At 31.4% G+C, this 12,609-nt stretch overlaps 2 protein-coding genes across 2 annotated transcripts; both read left to right on the plus strand.

Moving 5' to 3' along the window:
• The first annotated feature begins 1,136 nt into the window (after positions 1-1,136).
• Positions 1,137-1,640, plus strand: LOC132953620 (protein FAM200C-like). Its single transcript, XM_061025999.1, has one exon. The coding sequence runs from the start codon at positions 1,137-1,139 to the stop codon at positions 1,638-1,640; it is 504 nt and encodes a 167-aa protein (XP_060881982.1).
• A 2,335-nt stretch (positions 1,641-3,975) lies between these two features.
• LOC132953630 (SCAN domain-containing protein 3-like) lies at positions 3,976-4,458 on the plus strand. The gene has a single exon (XM_061026007.1). It carries the CDS (start codon positions 3,976-3,978, stop codon positions 4,456-4,458), a length of 483 nt encoding a protein of 160 aa, XP_060881990.1.
• Positions 4,459-12,609: the final 8,151 nt, after the last annotated feature.

The raw sequence follows: 12,609 nt of genomic DNA on the forward strand, positions 1-12,609 counted from the left end.
TGCAGTTAATACATTGTATGTGCTTTTTTTCCATAAAATTTTATTGTATGGTATATTTGATCTAATTCTCGAATAAACGATCTCGAGAGCCCAACGAACACCTGGTGGAAGGTATTAGCGTAATTTTACTACTCTAACTTTTACCATTTTAATATAACTATCGACAGGAGTCGTATTTATATTTTATCTCATTTCTACATTATAACCCTACATCATAGCAGTAATAGTAATTTACGTAAAATAAAGATATTACAATATTCCGACAATATACCGGCGGCTATATATCAAAAGATACAATAATAATTAACGTTACCCGACCGCATACGCATTTGACAGGAAAGTTGATGCCGCCGCTCGTCCAGCGTCGACCATTGACCGATATTGTGATTTGACTAAATTACGCCGATCTCGTAACACAATAAGAATACGCTTGGGCACACCACACTACCATCCTAACATATTATGATATCGGTGAAGAAGTTATCAATTCAACAAATTTAATTTCAACCAACATTTTTATGTGTAGATATTTAAAATTACCTATTTCAAATAAATATTCACATAATATCTTATTATATTTTTCATAATATATAAATTCAGATGAATATCAAGTTAAAAAATATTCATCCATCAAACAATAAACAACGAAATACAATACTTAATTCAATGGAGAAACTGTGGGTTAAATCAAAACACATGGAAACCAGAAGAAAACCGAAAAAATCAAAACAAAAATGATCAACTTAGACCAGCGGTTCCCAACCTGGGGGGCGTATACACATCGCTGGGGAGGCGCAAGCAGTCATCACAAAGTAAAATTTTTATTTATCAAATTTTATTATATTTAAAATTAAGAGAAAAAATGAAAAATTAATAAAGACTGGTTATCGTTATGGAATATAGATTATAGAATATAGGGTCGTTAAAGTCGATAAAGTAATCGATAAAGATTACAAGTGTTTAGCCATAGTTAGGTGCCATGCCACATCGTCCGTAAATTAATCAGTACGATAAGAAAAAGCCAGGGGAAAAAACTATTAGATTAGTTTAGACTCGATTTAGTTTTATTTTGCAGTTGCTCAGTGCACGTCAGTGTCGTAGTACGTAGTCGTCGCGAGTGCACGTATATCAAAGTAATGGCTCCTCCGAAAATAAGAACGTATATCGATGATTATGTCAAATTTGGTTTTACGTTCATTGAAAAAGATGGTGTCCAAAAGCCTCAGTGTGTTATTTGTCACGTTGTATTAAGTAATGATGCCCTCCGACCTAGTCGACTAGAACGACATTTAACCACAGCTCATCCGATGCTAAAAGGAAAACCTAAAGAGTTTTTTGTTGCTAAAAACAATTCTTCAAGTAAAATGAAAATTGACCATACCGGTGAGTTTCAACAGAATAATGAAAAAATTGTTGAAGCTTCATATCACATCGCCTTCATGGGGGCTCAGCAAAAGAAACCCCATACCTTTGGTGAAACATTAATTAAACCTAGCATACTTAAAGCTGTTGAAATAGTACTTGGCGAAGAAAGCAAAAGGAAAATAGCTCAATTATCTCTTTCAGATAATACAGTGAAACGACGTATAGACGTAAGTCTTAGACGGAAACGAAAAATATCTAATTCGAGTTATATTTAAAATATATTTACGCTAGGATTATATCGGACCGATAACCTATCGTCCGACGTTAAACTCATTGCCCGAGCGGCACGTCGTCATGAATTATTATTTGGACGTAATATTACAATATATAATTTGTGACACTCAGAATTTGATTTTGTTGTGTTTCATCATCAACTCGATTCTAACCAGACACTTCGACAGGAACACGATCGACCTTACTACATTCAACTCTCATCGTCCAGGTAAAAATATAAATAATTAAATACCTACTTAATATTTCAATAATCGAATCAAAAATATGAATATATAAGTAAAATATGCGTTTTACGGTTTAGTGGAATTTGTTTCTTCGCCATATGAAGAGAATACACATATCCAATATGATTATTGCTCACGGTTTTGAAGGCAACAAATATTATTTTCTACAGGCGCCGCCGTTTCGGCTAATGATAATTTTTTTAAATGGACACTGACCAAAGAAATGAAAGGAACAACGTACATAGCACACAATTCAAAAGCTTACGACACTGTTGTAATAAGATGGTAATTATTTATATCAACAAGTCACTGTTGTTGCCACTGGTCACTTCTAGCCTCTCTGCCTAAGAGTGCAATTAATGTTTTTGTCATTATGTAATAAAAAATATAGTTTTGTGTTTAATATCGAAATACTAAATGTGTTAATGAAGTCTTAACATAACAGATTCGAGTATCCGTCATCGGACCGTCGGACCGATAGCATATCGTCTGACGTTGAACCCATTGCCCGAGCGGCACGTCATGTATTATTATAAGGTCGTAATATTGCTATACATATTTTGTGACACTCAGAAAGTGTTTGTTTTGTGTTTTTTCATCACCTCGATCCTAACCAGACACTTCGACCGGAAAAGGATCGACCTTGATTCAATCATCGAGTACACGTCACTACGTATTAAACGAAAAAAAGAACAAATAATATATGTGTTTGGCAATAGTATCAGATCTCCTTAGAGTTGATATACTATATACCACGACGCTTACTAATCTCTGAAGTTAAGTGTTTTGATAATAATAATAATAATAATAGAGTATATTTCACATATTCAGTGCAAGGTATAACACACTTACGGTCACACCGTTTACATGCCACTTATAATAGTTTCCTAATAGAACGGTCTCAGAATATACCTATACATATATAAATAGTATATACCTACATCATAACAGTAATAGTAATTTACGTAGAATAAAGATAATACAATATTCCGACGCTATACCGACGGCTATATATCAAAAGACACAATAATAATTAACGTTACCAGACCGCATTCGCATTTGACCGATATTGCGATTTGACTAAATTACGCCGATTTCGTAACACAATAAGAATACGCTTGGGCACACCACACTACCATCCTAACATATTATGATATCGGTGAAGAAGTTATCAATTCAACAAATTTAATTTCAACCAACATTTTTATGTGTAGATATTTAAAATAACCTATTTCAAATAAATATTCACATAATATCTTATTATATTTTTCATAATATATAAATTCAGATGAATATCAAGTTAAAAAATATTCATCCATCAAACAATAAACAACGAAATTCAATATTTTATTCAATGGAGAAATTGTGGGTTAAATCAAAACACATGGAAACCAGAAGAAAACCGAAAAAATCAAAACAAAAATGATCAACTTAGACCAGCGGTTCCCAACCTGGGGGGCGTATACACATCGATGGGGAGGCGCAAGCAGTCATCACAAAGTAAAATTTTTATCTATCAAATTTTATTATATTTAAAATTTTAAGAGAAAAAATGAAAAATTAATAAAGACTGGTTATCGTTATAGAATATAGATTATAGAATATAGGGTCGTTAAAGTCGATAAAGTAATCGATAAAGATTACAAGTGTTTAGCCATAATTAGGTGCCATGCCACATCGTCCGTAAATTAATCAGTACGATAAGAAAAAGCCAGGGTTAAAAACTATTGGATTAGTTTAGACTCGATTTAGTTTTATTTTGCAGTTGCTCAGTGCACGTCAGTGTCGTAGTACGTAGTCGTCGCGAGTGCACGTATATCAAAGTAATGGCTCCTCCGAAAATAAGAACGTATATCGATGATTATGTCAAATTTGGTTTTACGTTCATTGAAAAAGATGGTGTCCAAAAGCCTCAGTGTGTTATTTGTCACGTTTTCTTAAGTAACGATGCCCTTCCGACCTAGTCGACTAGAACGACATTTAACCACAGCTCATCCGATGCTAAAAGGAAAACCTAAAGAGTTTTTTGTTGCTAAAAAAAATTCTTCAAGTAAAATGAAAATTGACCATACCGGTGAGTTTCAACAGAATAATGAAAAAATTGTTGAAGCTTCATATCACATCGCCTTCATGGTGGCTCAGCAAAAGAAACCCCATACCTTATGTTATTTGTCACGTTGTATTAAGTAACGATGCCCTCCGACCTAGTCGACTAGAACGACATTTAACCACAGCTCATCCGATGCTAAAAGGAAAACCTAAAGAGTTTTTTGTTGCTAAAAACAATTCTTCAAGTAAAATGAAAATTGACCATACCGGTGAGTTTCAACAGAATAATGAAAAAATTGTTGAAGCTTCATATCACATCGCCTTCATGGGGGCTCAGCAAAAGAAACCCCATACCTTTGGTGAAACATTAATTAAACCTAGCATACTTAAAGCTGTTGAAATAGTACTTGGCGAAGAAAGCAAAAGGAAAATAGCTCAATTATCTCTTTCAGATAATACAGTGAAACGACGTATAGACGTAAGTCTTAGACGGAAACGAAAAATATCTAATTCGAGTTATATTTAAAATATATTTACGCTAGGATTATATCGGACCGATAACCTATCGTCCGACGTTAAACTCATTGCCCGAGCGGCACGTCGTCATGAATTATTATTTGGACGTAATATTACAATATATAATTTGTGACACTCAGAATTTGATTTTGTTGTGTTTCATCATCAACTCGATTCTAACCAGACACTTCGACAGGAACACGATCGACCTTACTACATTCAACTCTCATCGTCCAGGTAAAAATATAAATAATTAAATACCTACTTAATATTTCAATAATCGAATCAAAAATATGAATATATAAGTAAAATATGCGTTTTACGGTTTAGTGGAATTTGTTTCTTCGCCTTATGAAGAGAATACACATATCCAATATGATTATTGCTCACGGTTTTGAAGGCAACAAATATTATTTTCTACAGGCGCCGCCGTTTCGGCTAATGATAATTTTTTTAAATGGACACTGACCAAAGAAATGAAAGGAACAACGTACATAGCACACAATTCAAAAGCTTACGACACTGTTGTAATAAGATGGTAATTATTTATATCAACAAGTCACTGTTGTTGCCACTGGTCACTTCTAGCCTCTCTGCCTAAGAGTGCAATTAATGTTTTTGTCATTATGTAATAAAAAATATAGTTTTGTGTTTAATATCGAAATACTAAATGTGTTAATGAAGTCTTAACATAACAGATTCGAGTATCCGTCATCGGACCGTCGGACCGATAGCATATCGTCTGACGTTGAACCCATTGCCCGAGCGGCACGTCATGTATTATTATAAGGTCGTAATATTGCTATACATATTTTGTGACACTCAGAAAGTGTTTGTTTTGTGTTTTTTCATCACCTCGATCCTAACCAGACACTTCGACCGGAAAAGGATCGACCTTGATTCAATCATCGAGTACACGTCACTACGTATTAAACGAAAAAAAGAACAAATAATATATGTGTTTGGCAATAGTATCAGATCTCCTTAGAGTTGATATACTATATACCACGACGCTTACTAATCTCTGAAGTTAAGTGTTTTGATAATAATAATAATAATAATAGAGTATATTTCACATATTCAGTGCAAGGTATAACACACTTACGGTCACACCGTTTACATGCCACTTATAATAGTTTCCTAATAGAACGGTCTCAGAATATACCTATACATATATAAATAGTATATACCTACATCATAACAGTAATAGTAATTTACGTAGAATAAAGATAATACAATATTCCGACGCTATACCGACGGCTATATATCAAAAGACACAATAATAATTAACGTTACCAGACCGCATTCGCATTTGACCGATATTGCGATTTGACTAAATTACGCCGATTTCGTAACACAATAAGAATACGCTTGGGCACACCACACTACCATCCTAACATATTATGATATCGGTGAAGAAGTTATCAATTCAACAAATTTAATTTCAACCAACATTTTTATGTGTAGATATTTAAAATTACCTATGTCAAATAAATATTCACATAATATCTTATTATATTTTTCATAATATATAAATTCAGATGAATATCAAGTTAAAAAATATTCATCCATCAAACAATAAACAACGAAATACAATACTTAATTCAATGGAGAAACTGTGGGTTAAATCAAAACACATGGAAACCAGAAGAAAACCGAAAAAAACAAAACAAAAATGATCAACTTAGACGGAAACGTAAAATATCTAATTCGAGTTATAATAAAGATAATACAATATTCCGACGATATACTGACGGCTATATATCAAAAGATACAATAATAATTAACGTTACCCGACCGCATACGCATTAGACAGGAAAGTTGATGCCACTGCTCGTTTAATTTCAACCAAAATTTTTATTTGTAGATATTTAAAATTACCTATATCAAATAAATAATCACATATCTTATTATATTTTTAACAATAAATAGCGCAAGCGGTTGATTCTTGAACACAATGGCTCAAGGGAGGGTAGGAAGTGCGCACTTGTGCTGTCGTGTACATGAAAACGGATGTGATTTGGACGAGAATACATGTTTAAAAATACAAAAAGGCTACAAAATTGGCTAAAGACAGTCTGAAACATAGACCAAATACGACGATTAGGGATGTGGGGCAAACGTCTCCAGTTCACCTTCCTGCATCCGCTACTGGTCTACAACAACCCGGCTACCCATACCAGCATACATAATTTTCACAAATTAGAGTCAAGTCTGCAATATTAATTAAAAATTAGAAAAAAAAGTGATGAAAACTGAGAAGTGAAAGAATAGAAAGAAAATATAAAACCCGTTGATCTTCATGTCTGTGATTCTATACTGTAAAAAACATTTCAATAAATGTAATACTATATCCTTGTATACTGATAAATGGTTAAGACGATGATACAACCTTAGTACATTTACATTGTAAAGTTCCATTATTTTTCGTTGTTAGTAATACGTTTTAATAAAGTAAAACTAAGCTAATAGTCTGGTGTTATTTTTATTGGTGGTTTAGACTACACAGTAACAAAAGATTCACTCCGAAAAATATTTGAGCAATTGGGTTGTAACGAAACAAAAAGAAGCGAGTGCGTCCGCAGTGCGCACAGTATCGAACAAATGTGAGCCGGACGGTATTAAACCACCGATATACACGGACACAATTTTCCAAATTTATACAGCATTCTCCCTGGACCTGCGTAAGCTGGACGGTATTAACGACACCGTTATACACGGATACGCCACAGATCTTACGATCCATATCCCTTGTACTGACGTCAGTTCACCAAGGAATCGCAATCGTCCCTCCTAGCAGCCTCGATCTCCTCGACCGCAGAGCCGTTACTAAAAACGATTGCCGCCGGATCAGTGCGAACACACACCACGGAACACCGCCAACCCGCAACTGCATCGTCTTTCGAGTTGCTATCACCATATTGTGCCTTCGACTCCAACTACTCAGTGAAGCCACATTTTAATGAATTACCATTTTGAATTTTTCCTTACTCTACCACCGGCTACAACTACATTCAATTCTCATCGTCCAGGTAAAAATATAAATAATTAAATACCTACTTAATATTTCAATAATCAAATTAAAAATATGAATATATAAGTAAAATATACATTTTACGGTTTAGTGGAATTTGTTTCTTCGCCGTATGAAGAGAATACACGTATCAAATATGATTATTGCTCACGGTTTTGAAATACTAAATGTGTTAATGAAGTCTTAACAGAACAGACACATATTTCATTATACAGTATGTTTCAAGAAATATGCCGACAGTTAAGTATGAATTAATTCGTAACGGGACAAAAATTATGATGATCGAAATAAAATACGGGGGCTTAAATATTTAACTCATCGATAACCATCATTTTATAGAGTTTAAGCTATATGATTTTACAAAAACATTTGGACTTACGGAAGCAAAAAAAATATTATCTTAATATTAATCTATTTAACTTCAAACATATTATATTAATGTTTATATTTAATACTTAATAGTACCGTTAACATTTAAATATTGATTTCAACCTGGTTAAATTTTCATAGAAAAATCGTAATTATTAATTGAATTGCCAGACATTAGCATTCTATTGATCGGTGCGAATTGACTATAATTATTACGATAAGTAGGTACATAAAACTTTTTGTCACACGTTTATTAGTTTGTGGGACATTTAGAGGTATTTAGCTAAATAGTTCTGTACAAATTATTTGAGAATTCAGTAGTTTATATAACAAAGACACATCATGAAATGTTCTCCTATTTTCAAGCGACTCTATATTTTATCTGCTAGCTAGTTGCTCAAATGAAACGTCAGTTCTATTAGACTCATATGCCAGTACTCACAAAAATCGTTTTTGGACTCGTTTAATTTTACTAATTAGTCCAGCTTGGTAAGGATTCCAAATAACTGAGCCATATTCTAGAATAGAGCGGACTAAAGAACAATATAATGGTATAAAGTATTTTGGATTTTTAAATTCTAAACAGTTTCGTCTTATAAAACCAATTTCTAGAGAGCTTTATTACACATTATGGTTATGTGATTATTAAATGATAATTTATTTGACAATAAAATACCTAGGTCGATAAATATATAAATAAAAAAAGTGAAAGAATAGAAAGAAAATATAAAACACTTAGATCCTCATATTTGTGATTCTATATAGTAAGAAACATTTTGATAATGTGTATAAACGAATTTAATAATATGTTCTTGTATACTGATAAATGGTTAAGACGATGATACAACCTTAGCACATTTACATTGTAAAATTCCATTATTTTTTGTTGTTAGTAATACGCTTAATAAAGTAAAACTAAACCAATAGTCAGTCTGTTGTTATTTTTATTAAGAAATTATCAAAACTTTTTTCTTTTTTTTTTTTTATTAAAATATAATTACAATTTATACACATTCGGTACAATAAGTAATTTTGATCAAAGATTATAAATACATAGCGAGCCTAAAATATATTGGGGGCCCTTAGTAGTGCCACCTGAATAATAATCAAAACTAAAACTTTATTTTACGCTTCTTGAGTTTTTATAAATTTTGAAATTTATTAAAAAAATCTTCAAAATCAATTATTTTCTTAATATAACTTTTATATAATGTTTGTATGATATAATATTAAAATAAACAAAAAATATATATTTTTTTTTTAATAATGGTTCAGTATGTTTTAACATTTTGTCACACTTAACTAATTTGCTAGTAGTATCACTTTTTATTTTTTATTTACTCATTCTATTTTGCGTTATTTAGTATTCCATTATAATTTTTATTCCAGTTTTTTCATAAACATCATAACTGATGAATTGCAGTAATAGCTTAAGTAACATAAATCTTATTTGATTGGTAAATTATTTTTAAATAGTTAATAAAGATAATATTAATTATATAGCTACACTTACACAACCACTATTTGTTAAATATTCTCTACCACACATTTGATTATAATCTTATTGACTGTTAATGTACTGTGTTATATATGTTATATATAACCCCATTGCTTGTAGTCAAATAAATATATATATACCTTTTGTTTTTAAACTGTAAACACGTTTTACCACGTGCAAATTAGCTAACAGTTACATCCAAACAATTATGTTGGAGCTTATGGGTTTTAATTCAATATTCTTTCAAAAATAATACATTTATGAGCTTACAAATCGTTAGACTATGCCAGGGGCTCATACATATGCGTTTATTTAAGAATATATAAAACCATATCTAAGTACACCATGTATCAGTTGAATATTTTACTTACAATGATTATCATACTCAACAATATTGACTAATAATAGGTTATATATTATCAGGTATTTTCTTTTTTTTACTTCTTTAATTTTAAAACAAATGTATATCAATGTTAATGCAAATGTGGTAGAAAAGAACAAATGGCTATTATACAAGTATTGGTACACAACTAATAGTTTATTAATTATAATTATTAAAATAATATTATATTTATATACAATTTCAAACATTTTGATTTATAAATGGATTATGTGAAGTGTAGTTGAAGTAATAAGCTTTAGTTCATAACTCAGAACCAAATTATATCATACATTTATTATTTTAAATTATGTTAGTGCGTAACGATTCTACCATAAAATGTTTTTATGATGAAATCAACATCAACAAGCGTAAAATATATTTAGTTCATATTATAATTAATATCACTATAATTAAGTAAAATGGAAATTTTCAAGACTCAAAAGATACAAATTTGTCATAAAATATTTGAATTATCACACCATATGTTTATAAAGGTGAACAGTCAATACAACAAACTTTTTATTACATTACAACAACTAAAAAATATATAAAAATCTAAATGACAAGGTGCTAGATTGGCCATCGATCAAAACATTAATGATCAAAGTGGGTATAAGTTAGCTATGGACCTTCCAGAATAGGATGTCTTAAATAACTCGAAAGAGAGCAATATTTGATCAAGTAAATTTGATAAACTACTCAATTTTATGTTATAATATTTTTTTTTTTAACCGTGTGTGAGAAAGGTAAAAATACTTAGGAAAAACAGGGTAGACTACAAAATATGGTCTAACAAGCCTTGGGTGGGCAATGGGACTGTGTGGTATACGCTCATGAAAATTGTTGTCAATGGGACGAGAATACTAATTGTGTTTATACTATATAAAGTACCCTTAAGTTTAAATGGCCAAACCCTTGTTAATATTAACTTATAACAACAATAAATTTGGTTTTTTTTAGCGACCTAGAGTTGATGCTCAAATGTATTATGTAATAATATTTAATATTTGAAAAAATGATTGCATGGTCACATGAGTATTTGTTATCATACTATCACAGTAATAATATGTTACGAATACGCTTGGGCACACCACACTACCATCCTAACATATTATGATATCGGTGAAGAAGTTATCAATTCAACAAATTTAATTTCAACCAACATTTTTATGTGTAGATATTTAAAATTACCTATGTCAAATAAATATTCACATAATATCTTATTATATTTTTCATATTTTATAAATTCAGATGAATATCAAGTTAAAAAATATTCATCCATCAAACAATAAACAACGAAATTCAATACTTAATTCAATGGAGAAACTGTGGGTTAAATCAAAACACATGGAAACCAGAAGAAAACCGAAAAAGTTAAGTGTTTTGATAGTAATAATAAAATAGAAAAATAATTTGAATAATAATAATAGAGTATATTTCACATATTCAGTGCAAGGTATAACACACTTACGGTCACACCGTTTACATACCTATTATAATATTTTCCTAACAGACCGGTCTCAGAATATACCTATACATAATATATAAATAGTTTATATCTACTGTAATGATATGCTGACACACCATTATAATAAACTAAAATTTTACAGAATAATAAACAACGGCCAGACTGTCGCTTGTAGAAATCGGTCGCATCAAATAAAACCATTAACAACGGCAGTTAAGATATCGGCACGCACTCATAACAATATAACGTAGGATGTGTGTGACTTTATTTTATGCTAACGCCAAAGAAAAATCTAGTTCCCAGGCCCACGATAAATTGGTGACAAAGCCACCCACCACTCTCTGGTCAGCAGCCTCGAGTCCGTCCCTTAAATCAGTGCATGAGCACCAACCACCAGAGTAACAACCTCTCAAGTCCCAAAAAACCGATTTCGTCGAGCGACAACTGGACTCCTAATGCGAGCAATAATCAGTGCGTTCTTTAATTCAATTTGTGTATTTGAAGTATTACTTTGTTTTATCTAAAACCTAAAACTCCTACAATATTATCTACAAACAACTGCGAATCAGGTAAGGCATATAAAATAATATTTTATGTTGATTGCAGTTAATACATTGTATGTGCTTTTTTTCCATAAAATTTTATTGTATGGTATATTTGATCTAATTCTCGAATAAACGATCTCGAGAGCCCTACGAACACCTGGTGGAAGGTATTAGCGTAATTTTACTACTCTAACTTTTACCATTTTAATATAACTATCGACAGGAGTCGTATTTATATTTTATCTCATTTCTACATTATAACCCTACATCATAGCAGTAATAGTAATTTACGTAAAATAAAGATATTACAATATTCCGACAATATACCGGCGGCTATATATCAAAAGATACAATAATAATTAACGTTACCCGACCGCATACGCATTTGACAGGAAAGTTGATGCCGCCACTGGTCCAGCGTCGACCATTGACCGATATTGCGATTTGACTAAATTACGCCGATGTCGTAACACAATAAGAATACGCTTGGGCACACCACACTACCATCCTAACATATTATGATATCGGTGAAGAAGTTATCAATTCAACAAATTTAATTTCAACCAACATTTTTATGTGTAGATATTTAAAATAACCTATTTCAAATAAATATTCACATAATATCTTATTATATTTTTCATAATATATAAATTCAGATGAATATCAAGTTAAAAAATATTCATCCATCAAACAATAAACAACGAAATTCAATATTTTATTCAATGGAGAAATTGTGGGTTAAATCAAAACACATGGAAACCAGAAGAAAACCGAAAAAATCAAAACAAAAATGATCAACTTAGACCAGTGGTTCCCAACCTGGGGGGCGTATACACATCGATGGGGAGGCGCAAGCAGTCATCAC

This window comes from Metopolophium dirhodum, chromosome 1 (genome assembly GCF_019925205.1).
Source record: "Metopolophium dirhodum isolate CAU chromosome 1, ASM1992520v1, whole genome shotgun sequence".
NCBI classification, from domain to species: Eukaryota; Metazoa; Arthropoda; class Insecta; order Hemiptera; family Aphididae; genus Metopolophium; species Metopolophium dirhodum.